At 44.8% G+C, this 27,261-nt stretch overlaps 1 protein-coding gene and 1 pseudogene across 1 annotated transcript; one reads left to right on the top strand and one right to left on the bottom strand.

Annotated features, from left to right (window-relative positions):
- The first annotated feature begins 12,732 nt into the window (after positions 1 to 12,732).
- LOC143390045 (olfactory receptor 4X2-like) lies at positions 12,733 to 25,807 on the top strand. Its single transcript, XM_076842681.2, has 5 exons — positions 12,733 to 13,639; positions 20,142 to 20,163; positions 22,431 to 22,464; positions 22,911 to 22,971; positions 25,611 to 25,807. Exons 1-5 carry the CDS (start codon positions 12,733 to 12,735, stop codon positions 25,805 to 25,807), a joined length of 1,221 nt encoding a protein of 406 aa, XP_076698796.2.
- LOC143390030 (olfactory receptor 4B1-like) lies at positions 15,903 to 16,462 on the bottom strand (annotated as a pseudogene).
- Positions 25,808 to 27,261: the final 1,454 nt, after the last annotated feature.

Below are 27,261 nucleotides of genomic sequence, written 5' to 3'. Positions count from 1 at the left end.
ATCTCAGTTTCCATGAACAAAGCAACTTGTCTTCACCTAAGTTGTTCTTGTTAAGTGTTTTGGTCATGGCTACAAAAAGCTAACAAGGATATATCATCATATACCTTTCATAGCAATTAACAAATTGTTTTGAAATTGTAGCTTCTGCTCTATATCACTTACCAAGAAATACAGTATTCTCACACTCAAAAATATGTCTGATATTTTCTTAAATCTATTATTCACATTTTTGGTAGATAGTAATAGCTGGTATCTCAATAATACTTACTATATTCCACACAATTTACAAGTACTCTATAGACATTTATTCATTCATTTTTTCACAAGAAATCTGGGAAGTAGTCTACTTATTATTACCCCTTTTTTACACATAGGAAAACAGACAAACCAAGAAGTAAAGTAAGTTGCCAAAGGCTTCATAGTATTGAAGCCAGGATTGGAAAGCAGGCAGCCCAACCACAGGTCCCGTGCTTTTTCACAATACCATGTTCCATTAGCAAGGACACGGTATGTACAGAATGCATGGCACAAAGCAAGAGGGACCAGCATAGAAAAGTGCAAATCAGTCTTTGATAATAGACTGTATATACACTGAATGGTAGGTCTTTGGATCAATGAATAATACATTGTGAAAATTATTAGCAATCGAAGGTACATTCATTCATTTGACCCATACAAACACATACCCTCTTATCTGAGTTTGATCTGTTTTTGACTCAGTGGAGAAATTAAGGTAAATATATTTTTAAAAAATCAATCTCAGAAATCACTCAGAGATAAGAAGATAATCGTGGAGCATCTCATTTTTCCAGACTTTATCTCCAACAAAGAAACAACTGATGACCCTTTTCCTCGAAACTTATCCTTCGTTTCCTATCATCTGTCTTTTCTCTATTAATTCCCCTTTCTGCTGCCTATAACCACCATATCTCCATTTACCTGTTGAGAAATACCTACCCAACCCCCCAGCCAATACTGCCTCACCTAGAAGTTCAGAAAGTAAAGGTGGCCAGCGTCAAGCAACTGACTGGTCTTTGAACCGGAGCTAAATGATACACAAAAATATACAAAAAACAGCTTGACTTGCAAGTGTGACTGACACTAGGGTGCAGAAAGGGAAGCTCTACCCCAAGCACAGGTTCCCACATGGTGATTCCCAAATGCTACTTCACAGAATTCAAAATAATAAAGGTATTTAAAAGTCACCCAGTTTTTTCCTGTGTACATTTAATTGCAATAAAAATGGTCAATTTGGGCTGGGGATGTGGCTCAAGCAGTAGTGCCCTCGCCTGGCATGCGTGCAGTCCGGGTTCAATCCTCAGCACCACATACAAACAAAGATGTTGTGTCTGCCGAAAACTACAAAATAAATATTAAAAAATTATTTCTCTGTCTCCTCTCTTTCTCTCTCTCTCTCTCTCTCTCTCTCTCTCTCTCTCTCTCTAAAAAATTATCAATTTAATTCATTATTCAGTTCCCCACAAAAATAATTTAACAAATAAAACCAACTCATTGCACAAATGAGCTCTTGTGACTCTAAGTACATAATCAAGTTGCCCAACATCCTATGGCTGCTTAGAAACTTTATGCCTTATTTCTAGTCACAGCACCTACCTTTGGGTCAGAAGAGCTGGTGGTGTGGTTTTATGTTGCCTTGGAACAAAAAATTGGACCAGGTAGCTCTCAAATCCTCTCAGGAGACTCCAATTCAGCATGAAGCTAGACACTCCACTGAGATAGATAATTACTCAAAGAGATATTCTGAGAAAACAAGGATAGTGAGGGGTATTAGTTCCCTCCCTGCAAATTCTGGTCCTTGAGCAAGAAAGTGCCCTGGGCTATGTTACCACACAGCAGATTTCTCACTCAACACCCCCAGTGGACAAAGACCAGGTCACACTCAGCTGAGACACTCTGAGAATAGTGATGGAAGAATTTTCACAGATAATTCCCTTTGATTATAGATGAGGTAACAGACACATTCACTGGCTGCCAATCTCATACACTAGTTACTTGCCACGTTCTAACTCAAATCTAAGTGCTCTTTCCTCAGCATTAGGCTGTCTTCTAATGGAGTAGGTGGTAGGTGCTATTGCAATTCAAAGATCTCCTTCTCTTACAAAGGAAAATGGACAATGTTCATGGGAACTGTTGGAAAACAAAGAAGATTAAGTCTAAGGTAAGCCACAAAGGAAAATTCAAAGGATCTGTATCAAGATTTGGATTTGTAACATTTTAGAAATAAACAAGAGCCATACACATCAGCAAAACCAAAGATTTTAAGTTCTTTTTTGACGTGAACATCTACACACCACTTTGTAGTCCAAAGGTTGTGTTGAATTACTGAGATCCTTAATCTACTTATTACACTAACACTACAATCAAGGGACCAACTTCCCCCATGGAATTTCTTTTCTCTAGAGTAAAAATTTGCGAATAAACTGTGACTTGAAGGAAGGTTAAAATCTATTTCAATTGCTTTAGTGACAGCAACAGAATCATTTTTTTTCACCTAAAAACAAGGAAGTCAATGAAGAAAGTTGAAAGTAATACACGCGGAAAGCTCTCATGCAGAGACTGGTCAACTGAAAATAAATACAAGAACCAACAGTGAACAAACACAGCAGTGGCACTAGCTGTGGTTTGGCAAGGGACTGACTCTCCAGTTTTGCCCAGGCCCTTGCACCTCTTCCCTTCTCACTCTCCCGTCTGTCCATTTCCATATGAGATGACAGAGTTCACCTGGATCATCACTCACCTTTCTACTCTAGCAGTCATGCGGCCATGTGTAACACTCATGTTTAAATTCAGTAATTCTCCCTGTGCCCCCGCCCAATGATGATAGAGGTCATGATCATAGAATATGGTAAGAATTTCCTCCCAAAGGTGTCATTCACTCACTGATTCATTTACTTACTTATTCATCCAGCCATTTATTCAACAAAGAGTAATGTATCCTATGAAGTACCAATCACTGTTCTAGGTAGTGGGTCTTTGCCATTCAGGGAAAAAAGGCTCCTAGATTCATGGAGGTTAAAACCTTCCTATCCCCTCCAAGACTTCATGGAGGGAGAGACAGACAACAAGTGAACAAAACTTGATGTGTAAGTTAGAGGGTAACCAACTTTCACAGTTATGACAAAAAATAAGATAGAGAAAGCTGTTAGAAATTAATTTGTGTAAGATAATAAGAAAGGGCCCCTTGTGCCAGGATCATTCACTGTTTTCTCTGTGATCTTGGGCAAATGACCATTTTTCTGAGCCTTATTTTCTAATAATAAAAGTAAATAAATTTGAATCATTTGAAGTGTTAGATTACCGATAGTAATTGTTATTTAGTACATATTGACTGAATGATTGACTAATAAGTGTTTATAAACCATAAAGAATAGACAAGAGACCCTGAACCTACTAGAAGAAAATGTAGGCCTAACTTTCCATCATATTGACAGAGGAACCAAATTCCTCAACAAGAATCCTAAAGTGCAAGAAGTAAAATCAAGAATCAATAAATGGTATAGTATCAAACTAAAAAGCTTCTTTGCAGCAAAGGAAACAATCAAGAACATGAACAGAGAACCTAAAGAATGGGAGAAACTCTTTTTCACCTGCACCTCAGATAAAGCATTAACCTCAAGATTATGAACTCAAAAAACTTAACACCAGTAAAACAAATAACCCAATCAGTAAATGAGCAAAGGAACTGAGCAGACACTTCACAGAAGAAGAAATATAATTAATCAACAAATATATGAAAAATGTTCAACATCACTAACAATTAGAGACATAAATATTAAAACTAAACTGAAATTTCATCTCATTCTAGTCAGAATGGCAATTATCAAGAATACAAATAATGGGGGCTGGGGTTGTAGCTCAGAGGCAGAGCGATTGCTTCACATGTGTGAGGCACTGAGTTTGATCCTCAGCACCACATAAATAAATAATAAAGGTATTGTGTCCATCTACAAACTAAAAATTTTTTTTTTCAAATAGAATACAAGTAACAATAAATGTTGGTAACAATGTGGGGGAAAAGATACACTCATACATTGTAGGTGGGACTGCAGATTGGTGCAACCACTATGGAAAGCAGTATGGAGATTCCTCAGGAAACTTGGAATGGAATTAGCATTTGACCCAGTTATCCCACCCCTTGGTATATATCCAAAGGATTTAAAAGCAGCATACTATAGTGACAAGTCCCATGAATGTTTATAGCAGCTCAATTCACAATAGGTAAGATATGGAACCAAACTAGGTGTCCTTCAACAGATGAGTGGATAAAGAAAATGTGGTATATATACACAATGGAATATTAGTCACCATAAAGAAGAATAAAATTATGGCATTTACTGGTAGGTGGATGGATCTGGGGGCAATCATGCTAAGTGAAATAAACCAATCCCCCCAAAACCAAAGGCCAAATGTTCTCTGTGATATGCGGATGCTAACACACAAGTCAGGAGAAGTGGAGATTCACCATATTGGATTGGGGAGGAGACGGGGAAGCAGTGGGGGGATAGGAATGAGAAAGAGTGGAGAATGAAATGGACATAACTTCCTATGTCCAATATGAATATACGATCAGTGTAATTCCACATCTTGTACAACCACAGAATGGGAAGTTATACCCCATGTATGTATGATATCTCAAAATATATTCCATGTATAACTAAAAAGAACAAATAAAAAAAAATTAAAACAGATTACCTGGGCTGAGAGCTTTACTGACAAAGTTACTATGTTGACCAACAGTGAGTTGATCTGCGTTTTCTCCATCCTCATCTTGCTGTCTTGCTATGCTGCCATCCTGGCTAACTTGAGGAAGACTTCTGAAGAGGAGGGATGAACAGCTCTCTTCACTTGATCTTTTTCACATCAGAGTGATCATTACTAAAATTTAGAGCAGGAATGTGACACAAAGACCCATGTGTTAAAGTATTGACAAACGGTATTGAGAGATGGCAAAACCTTCAGGAAGGGAGGCCTACAGGATGGATTTGGGTCACTGGTGTTATGACCTCAAAGTGAGCACTGGGACATGGCCCCCTTCTGTCTCTCTTAGTTCTCAGTTACCATGGGGTGAGCAGGCTTCCTCCATCATGCACTCCTGCCGTGATGTCCCATGTCACCAGAGATTAAAGCAACACGGCCAAACAACCATGAGCCAAAATAAAATTTTGCTCCCTAGGTCTGTTCACATTAGGAATGTTTTCAGAGCAGTGGAAAGGTAACTAACACAGTCATCTTGGGTTTTTGTTCTGTTTGGTTGGGATCCTGAGAGTTGAACTCAGGGCCTCATGCATGCTAGGCAAGCACGCCACCTCTGAGCTACATGCCCAGCAGATTTCTGAGCCTGCCATTTCCTCTAACAATAGCTGTCGTCTGCCTTCACTGAGGACAAACTGGTAATGTGCTCTTCATGGTCGTCACCCCCAAGCTGAATGTCAAAATCTGCACATGGAGAAACGTGAGGGTGAAAACTGCCATGAGGAGCTTCAGGGGCTAGAGGTGAACTCGAGGATGGAGTGAAAACATGAGCCAGGAACACCAGGAGCAGGAGACTCAAAGTGCGATCTGAGATCAGTCAACTGTGAAGGAGCAGAGTTCACCTGCCTCTGTTTTCCTGCAGGCTAAATGGGCCACTTTAACCTCATGCTAGGACTTCACGTCCTGTCCTAGATGTCAGTGGTTTCCAGTGTGGTCACATTGGGACACCCTCTCCCTCTTCTGCAGTAATCAGCACTGCACAGTGTTTAGAATGGAGGATGGATCCCATGAAATGGAATTCCATCCAGTCACCTCTCAGCAGTGTGACTTGGCTGTACTCACTGCACCTCTGCGGGTAGCATGTAGTGATAGATAGAAGGATCGTGGCACTTGCAGACAAGGTCCATGCTGTGGCCAGTTCTCCTTACCAGAATGATCTTGGGGGACCCCAGAACAGATTCTCTCCTTCCTTGGGTGCCTTCTTCCCATTAGCCTGGTTCTCTTGCCTGAAATTCCATGGTAGGAGGTTTATTTCAGGAGTAAGAAGGGAATTCTTAAAGGCAAATATCTGGAAGGGTGGAAGATGGCCATTATTAACCATTATCATCTACAAGGCTCTTGTCTTTCTAAACAGTAGTTACCTGGGGTCTCAAGGAAGGAAGTGATGTAGCTAGGACTGCGTTTGTTTCAACTGGTGAAGAGTGGCTTCAGTCAAAACAATCTCACTACGTGTTCCTGTGTGCACTGTGACTTAAGAAAGGCTCTTACATTTTTTTTTTTTAGGTTTACAAATAGGTATTAGGAAATTTAATTATTTAGAAATTAAATATAGAAATATTATAGCAAGAATAATATTCAATAAAAATGGTAAAAGAGAACATATTTGTCTTATCTCTAATCTTAGGAGAAAGTTCTCCATAATTCACCATTAAGTATTAATGCCAGTGCAGGGTTTTTTTTAGATTTTTTATTTGCTATATATTACATCAGAATGCATTATGATTCATATTACACATATAGAGAAGAATTTTCCTATCTCTGGTTGTACACAAAGTAGAGTCACACCATTCATGTCTTCATACATGTACTTAGGGTAATGACGTCCATCCCATTCCAACGTCTTTCCTATCACCATGGCCCCTCCATTCCCCTCCCTCCCCTTTCCCTATCTAGAGTTCATCTAATTCTCCCATGCCCCCCGCAACAACATTATGAATCAGTACCCTTAAATCAGAGAAAACATTCAGCATTTTAGGGGGGGATTGGCTAACTTTACTTAGCATTATATTCTCCAACTTATCCATTTACCTGCAACTGTCTTGATTTTATTCTCTTTTATTACTGAGCAATATCCCATTGTGGATATATGCCACATTTTTTTTATCCATTCAACTATCGAAGGGTATCTAGGTTGGCTCCACAGTTTAGCTACTGTACATTGTGCTGCTATAAACATTGATGTGGCTGTGTCCCTGTAGTATGCTGGTTTTAAGTCCTTTAGGTATAGACCGAGGAGTGGGATAGCTCAGTCAAATGGTGGTTCCATTCCAAGTTTTCCAAGGATTCTCCATACTGCTTTACATATTGGCTGCACCAATTTGCAGCCCCACCAGCACATGAGTGTGCCTTTTCCCCCACATCCTCACCAACACTTGCTGTTTGCATTCTTAACAGCTGCCATTCTGACAGGAGTAAGATGAAATCTTAGAGAAGTTTTGATTTGCATTTCTCTAATTGCTAGAGATGCATTTTTTAACAGATGAGAAAAAAATAACTAGATGAAGAAGATTTTGTGACACACACAAGTTAGCATGAAATTCAAATATTAATCTTCACGGTACAGTTTTATTGAATGACAGGCATGTCTGTATTTTGCATGTTATCTGTGTCTGTTTCCATGCTACATGGGCAAAATCGAGCATCTGACACAGGCTGTATGTATAGTCTGCAAAACCCTAAATACTTACTGTCTTACTCTATAGGAAAAGATTGTCCAGACTTGACGGAAGCCACATAATCATGGATTGCTGATTGGAGGAGAAGTTTGGAGGTCAGTGGTTCCAGGATGATTTTTTTTTTAAAGAGAGAGAGAGAGAGAGAATTTTTTAATATTTATTTTTTAGTTTTCGGTGGATACAACATCTTGATTTGTATGTGGTGCTGAGGATCGAACCCGGGCCGCATGCATGCCAGGCGAGCGCGCTACCGCTTGAGCCACCTCCCCATCCCCGGGATGATTCTAATTCTGTGATAATGGCAGCTCTCTAGGCTGACCTCATGGTTACAAGATGCAGTACAGCAGCTACTCCAAGCATTATATCTCCATATGTAGGGTGGTAAAGTCCCAGGTCACATTTTGAAAAATAGTTATGAGAAATCTCCAGCAGAAGTTTTTTTTTTTAATTTTTTTCATTCTTATTGGCCAAAACGAGGCCAGGGATCTACCCCTATGTGCAAAAAAAAAAAAAAAAAAAAAAAAAAAATTCTGGGAAAGTGAGCATTGGCAAAAGAGAATAGAATTACATGATATGCTTAGATGTGAGGAAGGAGAGTTCACCACAGGGGGTTTGGTGAGATGGTTTCATGGACGGTGGTGCACCTGGGCACAGTGAAGAAGATGAGGATTTGACTCTGATGCCCCACTGACTGAACAAAATCCAAATCTACCACTTAATGTTGGTGGAACCTCATGAACAACTGAAATTCTGTGATTCAATGGAATGTCAAGACCTTGAGTCCAATAGATTTTCACATTCCAATAAATTCAATAATTTTGACAAATGTATACACTGTGGCGCCAACATCCCAAACTAAAAGGAAATATTTCTATCACCCCAGAAACACTCAGGACTCCTCCCAGGTAATCTCTAACCCTGACTGCCAACTGGCATCTGCTAATCTAATTTCTATCATCATGGAATTCTTTAGCCTCTCCTTATCTTCCTCTGAATGCAAGCATGAAGCACATACACTCTTCTATCTGGCTCCAATCTCTCAATGTAATGTTTTGGAGAGTCATCTGTGTTGTGGCCTCCAAGAGGTTGTTCTTCCTGGTAAATTGTAAGTAGTATTCCATTTCATAAAATAAACCACAATAAAAAAATTCTCCTGTTGGTATACTTTTCAATGATTTCAGTGTTTGACTGTGGTAAATAAACTCTGCTACAATGGGTGTGTTTACATTTTCGTTTGTGTAATGAACAAATGATGGACTGGGGTTGTGGCTCAGTGGTAGATCCCTTGCCTAGGATGTGCGAGGCCCTGGATTCGAACCTCAGCACCACATAAAAATAAATAAATAAAATAAAGGTATTCTATCCAACTACAACTGAAAAATAAATATTTTTAAAAAAGAACAAATGAACTTAAAGTCATTCTTTTATTATACACACCAAATAATTTTTCACAAGAAAAGGTGTGAATAAATATATTCCTATTTCTGAAAATAAAAGGATTGGGATCTTATTGGAATTGGAAAAACTAAGATAGCAGTCAATGGGTTAATAATATTTACCAGAATAGGAAATAAAATCAACCTCTGAAGTAAAAAAAAAAAAAAATGTAGTTTTAAGTAAGTAGGCATAGTCTAACAACACAAATAAGATTTAAAATGTAATTTCCCTATAACAAACACTCAAATATTCATATTAAAATTGATCTCACTTAGTTTAATTAAAAATCCAAACTTTCAATATGACAATACTTTGGTTGGCAGATTTTTGCAGAAATTTCAATTTCATGAGAATGTATTGCAGAATACATAGAGATTTTACATGAATAATCCAGGCTTTGATGTAATTACCTGCTAAACTTCTACCCTAGGTATATCTTTCTTTGTGAAGGACAATGATTAACTCAGTTATTACAGGTAGGAAAGCAATCTTGTCATACATTGTCCTAAATCATAAAATGCTTCATCATAGTTTTCTCCTTAGTCATTAGTTGACACTTGGGACAAATGATTCAAATCATTTGTTGACATTAGTAACACTTACATATGGCCCATTCGTTTTACAAAGTTCTCCTGTGGCATCTCTAAGACATTCCATCACTCTAAATTTACAACACACACAGGTTTGGTCAAAGCACGTAAGGAATCCCATGTTCTCCACACCTCATTTCAATGCTTATGAATTCAGAGCAAATCTGCTTCAGCTATAGCAGGGCATCTCCAGGGCAGTCCTATGGACAGTAGTGCTGGATAATTCTCTAATGTATGGACAGTCCTGTACCTTATAGGATGTGTGACAGCTTGCCTGGACTCTCCCTCCTTAATGTCACTAGCCCTTCCCTCACCAGCCAGCTTGGACCTCAGCCAGTGGCTCCACACATTACCCAGTGTCCTCTGGGGTAAATCACCCCTGGATGGGAACCACCCTTCTATACCTCTTCTACTCCACAGGCTTTGAGATGTGCTATTTCAGTTTCCCTAGGCCTTGGACCCACACTATTGAGTACTGTCATTTTATATCAAGCTCAGGATCTAGCTCCTGATGAGCAGGAGAGGGATCATTGCCTTGTGACAATGCCATGCAGGGGAGTGCTCTGTGAATTCTGGTTGAATTTAATTTGTTCACATTTCCCAATTATTTTTTTTTTCCTACTAGGCTTGTGCAGGTCCTGCTTCCCCTGAGAATTTCTGCCTGATTAGGAAGGGGAAGGGTACAGATCCCTGGAGACCTCCTCTCACCTGATCATGCCTTCCCCCTACGTGGTGTCCTTTTTAAACATCTTGACTAAAGGCTGAGCTGCCAGGGTTCTTAGTTCTCTGTGGAGCACCTGGGAGGCAAGTCTACTTGGTTTTTAAGTTCAGGTGGATCTGGGACCCTGATGACTCAGTCTCCCACTTTCACAAGTCTAAAGCTGCAAGGGGAGCACATCACCCTGTCTTAAGATTCCTGGCGAGCAGTTGTTCTGGTCCTAATGCTTCTCCACTGGCTAACTGGCAGCTTCCAAGAGCCCAGACTGTTCCCAGAAAGAAATTTGCATCTGTCTTCAGAACGGAAAAGGTCACTGTGGTGAACTCAGCAAAGGATAGAAACACTGGTATCAGTTTTGTTGTGTGAACATGGGCTTCTTCAGTATGTGATGGTTGATTTCACTCTTAAAGCACAGGAAAGGGGTCCCTGAGGCATATGATGTTTTACAAAGTTTTCTGGTGTGAATGTTGAAGGTGCCACACTCTGAGATTCGGGAATGGAGAAGATATAGTCTTGGTCCTTGGAGCCCTTTGTTCTTTCAAGATCTACTGGAAAACTATGATATAGCAAATACTGTGCTTAGAAAGCCATGGAAGACACCCACCCAGGGTCACTCAACCCCTGGCACTCATTGAGTGTTATTAGGTGGTGGTCAGAGAAGTAAGCACGTGGTGGAGATGGCATGGTGAGAAGATGCAGTCTCTCCCTTCAGAGGCCTGCGCTGCAGTAGGTAGGTAGCCACAAAAAACAATATAATCCAGTGTGAAGCCCTTTGATCCAAGGAAGCACAAAGAAAGGGAAAATAACTTAGCCTGGCATGGACCTGGGAGAGGGAGTCATGGCGTCTATCTCCGAGGTAGGTAAGATCTGCATGCTAGTTGAGCCTTGAGTGGGGAAGAGGTTAAATAACTCTAGGTGGATGCAGTGGTGCTAGCCTGAATCTCAATCAGGAGAATCCCAAGTTGGACATCTCTCTAGGGAATATAGGGAGATCATGTCTCAAAATAAAAAATAAAAGACCGAGGGTATAAGCCAGTGTTAGAATCCTTACCTGGCATGTGCCGGGCCCTTAGTTCAATCCAGTATAGGAGAGAAGGGGGGTGGGGTGGTGGACAAAGGAACTAAGGAAGGGAGGACAGGAGGAAGGGAGAATGTCTTCCTCCTAGGTGTTCATTTTAAACAGCATGAATTTAAGGCATGAGATGCAGGGTTCTTAGTTCTCTGTAGAACACCTGGGAGGTTAGTCTAGGAAGGAAAGAAGAGAATAACTTTCAAGATACTATCTGAAAAACACATGCATATGACCCCAGGAGACCAGACTGTTAGCAGACATAAGCTGTCTCCCATGAATGGCTTGGGAGAATAGCTCAGGGATCTAAGAACTTACTATGAACCTTGCCTTCTCTTTGTTTCTGTGTTGTAAGTTCTCTCTGTGAGTTTCCTCTGGGTCCTGATGGTGCTTAACCACCTCAGCCTGTCTCCATCACTGGAGAAAGGAAGCTTTGTGGCAGGAGGGTAAGTCCTCGGGCTCCCTGTCTCAGGTGCTCTGGACTCTCATTATCTGAGAACACAGTTCACAGATGTTGACCTCAGCTAGCTCAGACCCAGTCCAGAATGGAGCAGGACTACCTGCATATCAGTCAGTGGAGATCCTGGTGATGACAAGGTGTTGGGGGAATAGGAGGTAGAGAGGGATAAGTCAGAAATTGAATGGGCCCTGGGGAAGGGTGTAGAAATTTTGGTGGCACTGGATACATAATGGTTGGAGGAAGTGAAAAGTGCCCGTGAAGAGAATCGTGCATGGATTGAATGGATCCTTAGAAAGCAATAAGGTCACACAGAGACATGTTTAGAGAATAAGAAATAGGATGGGGAGTAGAAATAAGGACTCAGACAAAGCTTTGTGGTTCTGTCCGGGGCACTGAGTCCAGGGACGTCTCTTCTGAAGACTCTGAAGGGCATGTGGACAGGGTGAAAACAGTGTTTTGGAAACCAGTTTTACAAAGCAGGTAAATATAAGTGTAATGCGAGAAAGCTGCAGTGACAGGTAAAACAATTATCCAAGGCAATAAAGATGTACTACAGAGACCCAGCCACACTGTCTTGTGTGCCCACATTGTCCAATCAGGAGATGTGCTTTATTTTTACTAGGTTGCCCCCCCTCTGCTCTGTTTCCACTAGTCCAACTTCTGCATACAAAATTTTATTTTCCACTTAACAAACTTTCTTCATGACTTTTTTCTGCAGAATAAATTCCAAAATTTGTAACAGCCCTTCTTACATTAGTACCAGTCTCTCTGAACAGTTTGATTTGCTGTTGTCCTTTTAATCCAGCCAAACACAATGCATCTACAGTTGCTCTCTCCAATTTGGAATGCTCTTCCCTTCTTCTATACAGAGGACTTATCTTTCAATATCTAGTTCATAAGATCTCAGACAGGCAAGTGTCTATGTAACTCACCCAGTTCATGAAGAAGTCTTTTGTTTTCTATCATTTCAGGTAACAAGACCCAAATAGCTGCCTCATAGTGGTGACCTCATGGCCAATACATACAACGTGACTGAATTCATTTTTCTGGGACTGTCTCCTAATCAGGATGTGCAAAGAGTTTGCTTTGTGATTTTTCTGCTCTTGTACTTGGCGATTATCCTGGGGAATTCCCTCATTGTGCTCACTGTCATGACCAGCAGAAGTCTGGGATCCCCCATGTACTTCTTCCTCAGCTACCTGTCCTTTGTAGAGATCTGCTACTCCTCTACTATAGTCCCAAAACTCCTCTCAGATCTGCTGTCTGTCAGGAAAACCATACCTCTGTGGGGCTGCTTGGCACAATTTTTCTTCATGCACTTCTTTGCAGGCACTGAGATTTTCCTGCTCACAATGATGGCCTATGACCGCTATGTGGCCATCTGCAAGCCCCTCAACTACACCACCATCATGAACCAGCAGGTGTGCATGGTCCTGGTGGGAATGGCATGGGTGGGAGCATTTCTGCATTCCCTTTCCCAGATCCTTCTCGTCTTCCAACTGCCCTTCTGTGGCCCCAATGTGATTGACCACTATTTCTGTGATGTGCTCCCCTTGCTCCAACTGGCCTGCTCAGACACTCTCCTCATTGGGCTGCTGATTGTTGCTAATGGGGGGACCCTGTCTGTGATCAGCTTTGTGGTCCTCTTGGTGTCCTATGTGGTCATCCTGCTTCATCTGAGAACTCGGAGCTCTGAGGGGAGGCGCAAAGCCCTCTCCACCTGTGGGTCCCACATCACCGTGGTCATGTTGTTCTTTGTACCCTGTGTCTTCATCTATCTGAGGCCTTCGACCACTCTGCCTGCAGACAAGATGGTAGCCGTGTTCTACACAGTGGTGACCCCACTCCTCAACCCTGTCATCTACTCCCTGAGAAATGCTGAGGTGAAGAAGGCCATGAGGAGGCTGTGGACCAGGACAATGAAACTAGATGGACTTAGAGGCTGAGCCTTGGTACTGGTCCTTGTATTTTAATGATGCTAGTCCTAACTCAAGGGGCAAAATGAGTAGAAGGAGATTAATTCTAGAGTGACCTTATCTGGTGTCTGCCTATAAAAATGTCCTTTTAATCACTTGTAAAGTGTTTCCTCTTAGGGATGTACTGAATATACTTTACCATGTTCAGTTGCTTCTAATTTTTAGTACTATAAGTAATACTCCTTTAAATATCCTTGAATAGAAATCTTATACTAACTTATGAGTTTTGGACTCATTTTCTATGGTGAATTTACTCTCCTAAAGAGTAACTCTACTCTGACTATTCAAAACTATTGAAAAGAAGGGAACTCTTTATATTCCTTCTCCAAGACCAGCATCACCCTTATATCAAATCCAAACAACGAGTCAATAGAAAAGGAAAACTACTGACCAATATTCCTGACAAGCACACATTCAAAAACTTGTCATGGAGGCAAGAGATATAGCTCAGGGGTAGAGTTAGTTCTTTCCTAGCCTATATGAGGCCTTGGGTTTGGTCCTTGGTACTGCAGGAAAGAAATAAAAAAAGGAGGGAGGGAGGGAGGGAGGGAGGGAGGGGAAAGAAAGAATGAGAGAGAGAGACTTCAACAGAGTGAGTTTTTCTTATTTTGGTTTTTTTTTTTTTAGTTATATATAGCATTAGGATTCATGTTAACCTAATTTTGAAAGCATGAAATATAATTTACTCTAATTTTGAACCAGAACTCCTTCTATCCCTCCTCTCTTCCCTCTCCCTATTTCCTTTCTTCTACTCAACTGATCTCTCAGCTACTTATAGCTTTTGTCTCGTGGATGTACATGATGGTGAGATTCACTGTAGCATATTCATATGTGCACATAGGAGAGGTAGGTCAGATTCATTCCACTGTTCTTCCTTTTCCCCAGTAAGTTTTTGATTGACTTCTTCATTAGCCATATAAGAAAAATTTTAAAACATGATGAGGTAAATAAACTACATTTAATTTAGGGTTGGGGATATAGCTTGGTGGTAAAGTATCGGAGGGACAATGGCCAGCATCTCATTAAGGGGTCTTTCTTCCTGCCCTGGATAATCCAAGCCACCTTAAGCCTTACAATCTCAAATAATTAGTAAATAACAAAGCACAAATACTCAGAAGTATTTACAGAAAATGAAGCCCCTGTTAGATCTAGTCCACACAGGTTCTGGAACTAGACAAAAGACAAAAAGGTTCTGGTGGTATACCCCCTTAAGGGGTCCATCAAAGGCAGGGATAAGGTTTCTAGGGCCAAGTCTTGCTTCATGATTTCTTGCAGTCAGCAGGGTGATGGACATCTTGGCAGTCACACCCATCTCAGGTGCTGTGTGGAATCTTCCACAGAGGTTGATGGGGAAGTTCACCTGCATCAAGTGGTCAATCCCTGTTGGGGGTACCACAGGGAGTTCCCAATGCCAGCCTTATGCCCTCAGGAGGCTACTATGTGCAACAGTTCACATATAGCCCACGGACAGCTTGTGACAGTGAGCACTTGCTTTAACATATGTAAGGTCCCCAATTCAATCTCCAGTATTACCAAAAAAAATTTTTTCAACAAAATAGCAGCAAACTGAATTCAACAACACATAAACATTTGATATAGGGAAAAACAGAAGGGAGAAAAAGAGGAAGGAAAGATAAGTGATTTCAATTTACAAAACATTTATCAAAAAGTCCTCTGAAAAGGGATGCCAGTAGACAGTACTTTGGGATAGCATAGTGGAATAACTATGGGTGACAGTAATTAATTAATATTTCAAAATAATTGGTGGAGAGAATTTTGAATGTTCCCAACACAAACACATGATAACTGTATTAGGTGATTGATATGTGATCTGATCTGATCATTACCCATTTCATACATGTATTGAAACATCACATTGTACACCCATAAACATATAAATTACTTCAGAGGGAGGAAGAAAGTGAGGAAGTGATTTTAGCCTACAAGACATTTGTAAAATTCTCCACTTTGCATTTGCCTTGGTTTGAGCCTTCCAATCATCCAAACCCATTATATTATTGGATATCATGGAACCAACCATGTTCCATAATATTCAGGGAGAATTCTTCACCTCTACTCCTCAAATGTTACACCAGGGAATCCTGGTAACCAAGGATAATCAAAGCAGTAATAACATTAAGTCCAATATTTGTTGCTGCCATTCTAAAATACCCCACTAAAAATGCATTTTAAACACATAATAATCAGACGTACATCTTTCTATTGCGTTCCCATCCCTGGATTCTCCTTCTGGCCCACAGCTTCCTCATGGTGATTTTCACCTCTGCGTTTCTGAGTGTGTAGATGATGGGGTTCAGCATGGGGTGATGACCGTGTAGAACACAGCCACCAGTTTGTCCCCAGTGAAGGTGGACGAGGGCCGCATATGGATGAAAATGGCAGGTCCAAAAACCAAGATGACCACCATGATGTGAGAGGCACAGGTGGACAGGGCTTTGCGCCTCCCCTCTGCAGAGCGGTTCCTCGGGGTGAACAGGATGACAATGTAGGACGACACCAAGATGGTGATGGAGAAGATGGAGATTAATCCACTGTTGGCCAACACAATAACCCCCTCCACAATGATGTCCTTGAAGGCTAGCTTGAATAAGGGGTGGAGGTCACAGAAGTAGTGGTCCATCACATTGGGACCACAGACGGTCAGTGGGATGGTGATGGGAACCTGCATCCTGGAGTGAATGAAGCCCCCCAGCCAGGAACCAGCCACCAGCATGTGACACAGTTGACGACTTATAACATTCATGTAATAACAACCTCAGGCGGGTGCTGGCAAGCCACGGGTACATCCTCATGGTGGCAAAAGACAGGTACAAATGGGCAGGGAGGAAACTGTCAGGGCAGCCGCAGCTACCTTCTATGGCACATCAAACCATCCCAGCAGGTGAGGCTGCCTGAGTGCTCACTGCTGGTTGAGAGTTGGCCCTGCCGCAGGGGCTGATCCTGGCTGGGATTGGCTGGTCTCACCATCACCATCCCGAGATGGAATTTGTCGCAGGTAAATGTCAAGCAGGGGCATGGATTGGAGACACTGTGGCCGCCCCTCCAGGTTGACTTGGGGAAATGCTGGCCACGTTGAGGCACTAGAGAGGCTGGGCCAGCTTGGCTGCCCTTCTGAGAGTTCTACTAGGGGTCTAAGGGACTGTCTTCTGCACTCTCTTGACAAAGGCATTCTAAAACCACATTTTTATACAATCACCCACTCCTTCTACCTAACACTACAGGCAAAGGCAAACCAAGCCTGTGCCATTCCCCTGTCCCTAAGCCCCACAGGCAACCCTGTCATGAGATTAGCAGACAGCCTTCCAACACCATTTGTGTGCTCAGCTGTATCCGTCAGTGACAGCACTGAGCTTTTAATACATTACCAACACCACGCTATGTACATTATTCTGCAAGTTATCTTCACTATTAGTCTAGCCTGCAAGCCACAGAACTGCACACTTTAAAATGGTGGATTTTAGCTGGGCACAGTGTTGCACACCTGTATTCCCAGCAACTCAGGAAGCTGAGGCAGGAGGATCCTGAGTTCAAAGCCAGCCTCAGCAACTTGGCAAGACCCTATCTCAATAACAATACAAGAAAAGAATGTAGCTAGTATTAGAGCACCCTGGGTTCAATCCCTAGTACTAAAACAATGCTGAGTTTTATGTTCTGCGTATTTTACCACAATAAAGCGGGGTGCGGGGTGAAGATCATGAAAGAGGAAGACTGGGAAAGTTGTGGAATCTCCCACTTAAGTGGAGAACAGCTGTTACAGTTAAAGCTTCGTCCTGAGATTTCATAAACTGACTTCCAGACCACTCATGTGTAATCGAATCAAGCCTTTATTGAAGCACACCGGTGGCGGCTGACCAGAACATAAAGCTGTTCCCCTGATCAGCCCCCAAAAATTGCAAGGTGCTCCTTATAAGCCTGAAAACCGCAAAAGGGATGTTCAGGGGGTCTAGCCAATGCAAGCAAGCCAGGTTACAGAAGCGGGACAGTGCAGTCAAGCGGAGAGAAGCCTAACCAATCACAGTTAGCCCAGTCACCCAGTTACAGAAACAGAGCCCCGTTGCCCTAGTTACAGAAACAATGCCCCATTAGGTAGTTCCGTGTTCTTAAAGGTTTCTATAGCAAAAGGAAAAGAACATCTTGCCCCGGTCATGACCCTTCTACTTGGCATGGTTGTTTTACAGGATGTAGTCACAAATCAAAATGGAGTCACATTTGCTTCTACTATCACACAGCAAGGACTCCCCCTTCCCACCACTGCCAGGGTGACAGGTGACAGGATATAAGAGCAGCTGGACCACTAGGAACGTGTTCTCATAGCTCCCTTCACTGATCCTGGAGTGCCTGTTCCTACCCTGGGCACTTTAACACATCTGCCCCAACAGGCCCTTCCCCAGGTGAAGGTCAGTGGGGAAGCAGGAGGACAGTGCTGACGAAGGAGCATCAGAAGTGCACCCTGCCAGCAGCAAATCCCAGGAGGATGGAGTGATGGAGACTGTCACCACAGGAGCTGTGTCCACAGGTGCCTGCCACACTCAGGGCATTGCATGTTATTTAATTGCTGCAAAGTCTGAGGTTGCAAAGAGAATATCATTTGGTGATGAGAAGATTGGCTTAATGGGCACAGGGGACTGGTGCCAAGGTCAGGAGCTGTGACTCTTGTAGGTGCCCCTCTGGACGTCTCTTGCCCAGCCAGACTCTTCCTTTATTCCTGGAATTCCACCTCTAGGTCTCTAACCAGAACACTGCCCAGCAAAATTTCAAAAGAGAAAAAAAATTGAATAACCGAAAATATAGCATTTATTCAAAAGATAGCAAGCCTATTAAATTTCAATGGCATTCTTCATAGAAATAGAAAAAAAATCCTATAATTCACATGGAACCACAGGGGATCAGCCAAAGCCCTCCTGAGGAGAAGGAAGGAAGCGCGACAGCCTGTAGCTGGCCTCAGAGCACCACAAAGCAGTGGTAGTCAAAGGACCAGACCCGAGGACGGATGGAACAGAAGAGAGGCCCCAGAGCCACAGTGCACAACCAGGTCTCAAAGAAGTCTAGAACAGAGTGGGGCAGGGGCAGCGTCTTCAAGAAACGCTGCTGGGAAACAAAAGGAAAGAGACCCTCAACTCACACCTTGTAGAGAAATCAGCTCAATGTGGACGAAAGGCAAATGTAAGGCCCAAAGCAAAATGCAGGGGGAAGCTCCGTGCCATCAGTCTAGGCAAAAAGCAGGCACTAAATAGACACTCGGAAGGAAACGTTGTCTCCCAGGGTGATTCCCCCTGCTCCCCAGGAGACTCAGTTCTCCCAGCCCAGTGCAGCCCAGCAGCTTCGGCACCACCCTCCCCTATTGGCTTCGAATTACCTGTCAGCAGGTAGGGGGGTTCCCATGTCCACAGTGCGTAGAGCTGGACAGCCAGGATCAACTCTCATTGGTGCAGAGCATGTCAAGGTGCAGGCGGTATCCACCAGGCTCTTGAGGTGACACAGAAGCACGGATCAAGAAAGGCTTTCTGTGGACTTGAGGAGTGTCCCATGGAGCCAAGCCGGGCACAGGAGCTCAGGGTCCCTAGCACAGCAGTGCAAGAGCTCTGGAGGAAGGGACTTTGGGGACTCTTGGCCCAGAAGGCTGCAGATCCTGCAGAGAGGACATGGGGCCAGCAGCAAACTCCTGATCCTGGTGTAGATTCCTGCAGGACCCCAGCCTGCAGAGGGTTGCCGGTGCACATGACCACTTCTCCCACTGCCAGAGAGATCTCACACCCCAGTACAGGATGCCAGGAAGAATACAGGCCACTCAAGTGACCACTTCTGCAGGAGAACACCAGTGAAGCCGCCCATCACAGACACTGGGCGTCAGGAACCAGACACGGCCGCCCCACCGGCTCCTGCTCCACACCCAGAGGAGGCGGCAGAGATTGTTAGCAATGTTAAGCAGCAACTTCATGTTGAAGTAATGACTTTAAATTGGCAATCAGAAAGCCAGTAGAGAAAGGCATAAGAACTGGAAAGAAACAGGTAAAACGGCAATCACAGATGATTTGATTACAGATCTGGAAAACCCAAAAGACTCCATAGAAAAGCCACTACTGACAAAACGAGAATTGGGTAACAACACAGCAGGTGATCAGCCAAGCACGCAAAAATCAACAGACTTCAAAATGAAAATGAGAATAAACAATGGAAAAGACCCCTTACTACAGCAAAAAGAAAATGCCTACTTTAAGCTTAACAATAATCAAAACTTAAATGAGAAAAACACCAAAGTACATTTTCATAAGACCTAAAAGTAGACTTAACCCTTAAGGAAAGACAACCACGCTCCTGCTTGGAAGGCTGAGCACCAAGGTGGGTCGCTTCTCTCCAGCACCAACCCTGGAGATGGAGATGCATGTTATAGAAGGCAACTTGACAAATAAACACGAATATCCAGGAGAATCCTGGGAAAGAAGAGTAAGGAGGAGGGAAAACCCTCCAGACATCAGGGTACACCATAAAGCTTCATCCTTACTACAGAGTACTGACAGATGCACAGACTGAGCAAACGCACAGACTAGGGGCCCAGACACAGGATTAAATCCCATGCAAGTCTGACAAAGAGGGCGTTTCTGACAGGTGGTGGAATGGATTTTTAATAAGTGGTGTGACACGCAGGTCTGTTCTCACACCACCCCACAGAACAATTTCCAAATGGATCAGAGACTCGAATGAATAAATGAGCAGTAAACCATGGAATCATTAGAAGATAACAGCTCAGCGTCTCTACAACCCGTCACTGGAGAAAACATTCTTAACGAAGATTCTAACTTCAAAAGCAATTAGAGAAAAGATAAATTATGAAAGTTTTTTAAAGCATCGTATTTTTTTAAAAAAAATACATTAGGCAAAATAAAAAGGACAAATGACAAGCTGAGAACTGCACTTCGATGACTCATTTATAAGGAGCTTCTAAATGTTGAGGAAATACTGAAATGGAATAGAGAAATGAATGAATGAATGAAATAGAGTAGGGGGAGTAGCTGCTCTCTTCCTTCTTTTCCTTGCAAAGAAATGCCATGGCCCTCAACCTTCAAAGATGCTGGAGCTCCTTGAAATGCAAATTAAAAATTCACAGAGGTCCCATCTCTTAATTATATGATAGAGGAGGAAACGACTATTGGTGGGTCTTTGAGGAAACACACACTCTCAGATGTGGCTACTGGGGATGCACAATGGCTGGTCCCTGTGGGGAAATACTTAGAAAGATACAGGACCCTTCTATCCTCCCACCTGAAAGTCCTTTCTCTAGAAATCCACCCTGACGAGAACACACAGGCAATTTATTTGTTGTAGGACGAATTGTGGTACATCTACAAAGTCAATTTCAAGCATATTGTAAATCTTCGTATGAAATAAAAGACTACCCTTTGCATTTATTCAGCAATCAGTTTGTCTAAATATATTAAAAGGTTAATATCAGGGTGATGAAGTTTTAAGTGTATTTCTTCCTACCTTCTCCAACTTCTTCTACAATGAGCATAAAATCCTTTTCTATTTTTAATTTTGATAAAACACACAACACAAAATTCACCATCTTATCTGCTTTTAAGTGTTTATGTGAGTAGTGTGAAGTGTATTCATCTTATGTGGAATCCATTTGTAGAACTTTTTCATGGTGCAAAACTGAAACTCTGTCCCCATTAAACACCATCTCTGCTTTCCCCTCCCCTCAATCCCAGGCAACCATTTTCCTGAATTCTGTCTCTACAAAATCAGTTTGTCTGAGAGACAGCTGCAATCCAAGGTCCACAATAGCACTATCCACAACAGCCAAGATACAGAAATAACCTAAGTGTCCATCATGGAGGAATGCATAGAGAAGTGTGAGATAGATAGATAGAGAGATAGATAGACAGATACATAGATAGATAGACAGGCAGACAGACACACATACATACATAGTGGAATAGTATTCAGCTTTCAAAAAGAAGGAAATCCTGCTATTTGCAACAACAGGGATGAACTGGAAGACATTACCTAAATGAAATAATCCAGGCCTAAAAAAAAGGTTAGTCATGGTCACACCTACACACCATCTCTCAGTTGAGCCCATAGCAGCAGAGAGTAGAAGGGTAGGGTTACCTGAGGCCACAGGGTGGGGAATAAAGGAAAGGGAGCTTCAGATACAGATCTGCACAACAGAGACCTGCGATGACCACAGGTAATAATATACCACATATTCCAAAATTGCCGAGCCTTTCAGCACAAACAATAAGCATTGGAGGTGCCCGATATATGAATTATATTAATCCAATCATTCCACAATGAATATATATAACCTCACAGCAGACCCTATATGACTACACTTAATTTTTTTTATAATAATTAAAAATAGCCAAGTGCCCTGATCCCAGAGGTGAGCTGTCCAGCGTGTTCTTTCTCCTCTGTTCCCACCCCTTTCTCCATCACTGCTGAAAGCCAAGCACAGGTTCCAGGTTGTGGAAATAAGGACATCCAACACAGGTGCACCTGCCCGTGCGCTCCGCCTGCCCGTGGTGCTGAGCAGGTGAAGCAGATGAGCCAGACGAACCAAAGCGCCTCACCAGCAGCAGGTGCAGGAAGTAGCCCCTTTCCTCGGGGCTGGCCATTTGAGCCCTGGCAGCCAATGGGCAGCGAGGCGTGCAGAGGAGGACCCCCATGTGGGAGTGGCTGCGCCTTTTTCCTCCAGGCTTGCCTGCCAGAGAGTTGGCCCTGATGCGGGAGGTGAGCCGTCAGGTGAGTGCCTTCTCCATCACTGCTGAGAGCCTGCCCTAGTTCTCTCCGGGATACTCAGGCCCCAAGGCCCCGTGGAGAGCAGAGTAGACACCCGGTTTTCTGCACAGTCCTCTTTAGATGTGTATTTAAGGCAGTTGGGCGGGTCCCCTCCCAGATTTGAGGCCTAAAGTGAGGGTAGGGCAGGGCATTGACCCGCTAGTGACAGTTTATCTGGAACCCTGGAGGTGGAAAAGTCACATATTGCTGGGGGCTGGTCCGTTCTCTGTGGATGAGCTGCAGGCAGGTAAGCGTGCCCCTGGGTCACAGGTTGCAAGTGTTCAAGGCTGGGACTGGGCCTCAAGCCCCGTCTCCACTGGTTCTACAAGCAAAGCTGGGCGGCGGGGCGGCGGAGCTCTGGGCGGCCTGCCTGCGGGCAGCTGACCTTGTTCTGCCCCTCCCACCTGCAGATCTGCGGGGGCTGGAATGGCGTCCTCCCTGCACCCCAGGCCCTCCAGGCTGAGGCCCCCGGTGGGTTCTGAGCCCTGGTCCCAGCCCCTCCTCTCGGGGTTTAAGGGCACACACTCCCATGCGCTGGAGGGATGGAGCTACCTGCTCCGCTCCCCGGGCTGAGCTTTGGCGTGAGAACAATAACGCTCCATGCTGGTGTGCTTCCCTAAGGCCAATGGAGATGTCTGGGTCCCCTATGAAAGGCCGTAGGGAAGACGAAGTGCCCTGTTCTGTGGGCTGCCCTCCCGGGGCTCTGCCCAGAAACTTCACCTCTCCCTGATGTTGACCCCAGGCACTGATCCCCTCCGCTGAGGTTCAGTGCTGGGTCCCTTCGGCCCTGAACTTGGGGCATGTGCCGTAGCTCGGGAGGGTGAAGGTGGAAGTGTTTAGGAGAGCTGAAGCCCAGTCTCCAGCAGCCTTCCTTCCTGGCTTAGCCGCTCAACCCAGCAGTTGAGAGCGTTTTGTTTCCCAACACCCAGGCATCAGGTGGTTCTCACGTTGAATGAGAGGGAGGGGGGAAACCTGGGAATTTTGATCTGCAGTTAGGATGTGGCCTTTTTAACTGATAAATACGTATTTCTCCTCCACCGCATCCCAGTCGATCTTGGCTGCCTTCCTGGAGAAAGGCGCCAACATGCTGCTTCTCTTCTGGCTTCTGTTCTGAGCCATCCAGGGCTTGACCTTTGGTGGTCTCTGACGTCCTTCTACAGCTGTTTTCTGTTGTAGTTGGCAATGGTGAAGTGGTCCTGGTTGTCTGGGTGAGCTGGCCTCTGGGGGCCTCCACTATGGTGATTTCTAAGCAGGGGTACCCCTCATTGCTCACTGAGAGGGCAGCTGTCTCTCCCGTCCCCCCCTCCCATGAGGTATCTCTTGCTGATCCTCTGCACCTGTGTGGGCGCCAGACGCACTGAGGCCTGTGCTGACCGCAGGGTGTGTGCTTGAGCCAGCCCACCTGCTGCTGATGGGCTCCAGGCTGCCTCCACTTCTGCTTGAGCAAGGCTGTGTCTGATGATGCCAGGGTTTAAGGAGGGTGGTATCCTTCAGCAGATGTTGCTTGTTTGCTCTTGCACCAGTGGTTGGCCCTCTTCCCTCATCCATAGGGAAGCGAGTTCAGTCAGGCATGCAGGACAGGTCAGCTGGGCACATCAAGCACAGCACATCACCGTGGTCCTTGGTTAACCCATTGTCACTGGTCTCATGTGGGTCAAAAGCCATAGACCAGCTGCGCACCCTGGCGCACACCAGTAATCCCAACGGCTCCAGAGGCTGAGGCAGGAGGAGCACAAGTTCAAAGCCAGCCTCGGCAGCGTAGTGAGACTCCAAGCAACACAGCAAGACCCTGTCTCTAAGTTATTAAAAAGGGCTGGGATGTGGCTCAGAGGTTAAGGCCCCTGGGTTCAATCCCCAGTACCCCCCACCAAAAAAAAAAAAAAGGCCAGACCAGGTATTTGGACCTGCTCAAATTCTTTGCTCATTTCAGTGCATTGAGCTGTTGATCCTCTCCATGGATCAGAAGAGAGATTTATATAAACTATTCTTCATATATTTCAAATGTATGTTCACCAGTTTGCTTTTTCAGGAAAGATGTAAATATTGATATGCTACTCTTGTTTTTATGGATTAGGAAGGGGACTGAGTCCAATAAATTTCTATCTGGCTTTTCTACTATTGGATTGAAATTTTCTGTTCCATCTACAGGTTATTTGGGGATTAAATATAAAGTAGAAATTCATGAACACAAATATTTCAAACTTGAGCATATCTTCCTTTTCTTTTAATGCTGGGAATTAGGGAATTGACTCCAGCGGTGCTCTACCAATGAGCCACAGTCCTTTTTTTTTTTTTTTTAAATAATGAAGTTGCCCCAGGTTGGCCTTGAACTTGTGACCCTCCTGCCTCAGCATCCCAAGTCCCTGGGATTACCCAATAATCTATTACTAACTGAATTCAATGACTTCATGATTTATAGAGGTTTTTCAAGAACTTTCCAGGGTGAACATACCCACCTATGAATGTCAGTTTTTACCTTTGTCATTTATACCCCACATTTCTCCCATCTGCTTTGCTACCAAAGGTAATGTAAACCATTGAATTATAAAACACTGGGACCCAGAGGACGTGCAGGTGGAGGACAAAACTGGTCAGCAATGTCCGTGGCTACCGTCCCATCTGATTCCCTCTGGGTCAAACAGATCGGCTTGTGGGGCAAGCGTTATTCACCACTGGGTCTGTCTGTCTGCCTGCAGCTTTTACACTAGAAAACCTTGCAGGATGCACTGAAGGCTCTCCTGTGGGCACTGCCAGTGTGTCCACTGAGACCCCGCAATCTGACCTTACTGCTCTGTGAGTGTCACCATAGCTGACCTGGTACTCATGTTGACGTGAATTCTCAGTTTCCCGACTATTCCTGTGTTAAGTGCTCTGAGGCCCAGGAGCACACTGTGCCTGGGAGGTCGGTCAGGGGCGTCCCTGGGGATCCACCTGCTGACGGCCATGTGAACTCTGCGGGCCTCACACAGGCCTGGGGAAGTGGGTGCTCGAGTCCCACAGGGCAGGGGTGGGGGGCAGTGGCTGCTTGCCTGGGGAGGCCTGGGACAGCTGCAGAGCAGGGCTTGAGCATGCAGTCTGGCCTGGCCTGGGCGCCAGCCTCGCCCCCACAGGCTTGGGCCTCCTGCGTCTGAGTCTCCTGTGGGTGACCAAGCTGGCTGACGCCGATCCACTGCCGCAGAGCGCACTCGGGAACGTGAGGGAACAAGGGAGGCACCGGCCTCTGCAGGCGGCACTGCTCCGGGACCCTCATCCGGGAAAGAGCCTTGCCCTGCTGGAACACCACACCCCAGGGGGGCCCCGTTGCTGACCCGCCCCTGAACCCCAGGAAGCCCCCAGGAGCAGCCCTGGAAAGGAGCCTTTGAGGAGGTCTTTCTCCATGGGTCTCCAGGCCTTGTGCCGGTTTTCTTCCATGTGTTTCATGATCTTTGTTTTCTTCACCTTCTGAGTCCATTTTCTGCTGTTATAACTGAGACCAAGTAACCTACAAGGGACAGTTATTTGGCTCACATTCCAGAGGCTGTGAAGCACAGAACCTCCCATGGTGGAGGTGGAGGGGCAAGGGAGGCTGAGATGGTAGCTGCCCCTCCTTCAGGCCACTCGGGAGGGAGGGCCAGCGTCCTCATGGCTGCCCTTTCCCAGCACAGCGGCATGGGGTCCGTTTCCAGTGAGCTCTGAGGGACACACCAGTACCACAGCGTCCTCCAGCCCTCCTGTGAAGGTGACCTTGGCAAACCCCTCCTGAGCCTCCCTAGTTGGAGGAGGGCAGGCAGGACTGAGGGCACTAACCCCCAGGGGGGAGCTGGTCTCCTAGATCAGGGAGCCACGGCAGACGGCCAGTCTGTGGAAGCTAGTGGAGACAGCGTGGCTGCCGGCTGGGGGCGCCTCCCGGGCTGCCGTGTTCTCGCCAGGACCCTAGCATATCGGCAAGTCAAGGCAGAGGGAGCTGTGTAGGCACAGGTGTCAAGCAAGGATGACATCCCCCACCCCTGGCGGTGGCCCTCAGAAGAGGCCCACCTGCTGGAGTCTAGGGGTACTGTGTTGCTTCCCGTGGATGGCTTTACTTTCTACCACCAGGTAGAAAACCAGACGAGCCCTAAACCACCACCCGATCCTGCTCTCCCTTTTCAGAGGTTGCAACAGAGCAAGAGGAGGGGTCCGCAGCATTGAGAATGGCTCCCAGGCGCCACGAACACTGCAAAGTGTCTGTCGGGACCAGCCCTTCAGGGCTGGCAAGGCAGCATGCGGCAGAGATCCTGCCCATGCCTGTCTCAAGTCCAGGGGACCCTGGGGAGTCTAGCCTGAGGACCACTGCTCAGCCCTCTGTACCTCCTCCTGGGGAAGTGCCTTCCCAGATCCTTGGCTCACTTCAGATTGCCTCTTTGAACTTTTATAAGTCCATTATCTGTAAGATTTTTCAGATATTTCAGTAATTCTTCTACCAGGACTATTTCCCGCATTTGTGTGACTCCTGCTAAGCACACAGTGGCCCTCGGCTGATTGGACACCGTGGGGCAGGCTGGTGGCAACTGCTGGGAACCCAACTGCTCTTCCCTGAGCCAGGAGCCTCGGATGGGCATGTTGAGCTTTATCTGTGCCAGGTGCACTTTCGAGGGACTGCAGAGTCGGCAACACACTATCCCAGAACTCCTGATGACAGGATGGACAGTGGCCATTGGTGCTGGCTTTTTTTTTTCTTTTCTCCCCCAGACAGGGTCTCCCTAGGTTGCTTACAGTCCTGCTAAATTGCTGAGGCTGGCTTTG

Source organism: Callospermophilus lateralis, chromosome 2 (genome assembly GCF_048772815.1).
Source record: "Callospermophilus lateralis isolate mCalLat2 chromosome 2, mCalLat2.hap1, whole genome shotgun sequence".
In the NCBI taxonomy this organism is placed as follows: domain Eukaryota; kingdom Metazoa; phylum Chordata; class Mammalia; order Rodentia; family Sciuridae; genus Callospermophilus; species Callospermophilus lateralis.
Note: the sequence above shows the minus strand (reverse complement) of the source record. Positions and strands in the feature narration are given on the sequence as shown.

Coding starts and splice junctions, on each gene's coding strand:
- LOC143390045 (XM_076842681.2), top strand. CDS start 12,733: ATGGCCAATACATACAACGTGACTGAATTCATTTTTCTGGGACTGTCT. Junction 13,640..20,141: donor GAGGAGGCTGTGGACCAGGA/CAATGAAACTAG, acceptor ACACGAATATCC/AGGAGAATCCTGGGAAAGAA. Junction 22,972..25,610: donor CCTCCAGGCTGAGGCCCCCG/GTGGGTTCTGAG, acceptor TCGCCCCCACAG/GCTTGGGCCTCCTGCGTCTG.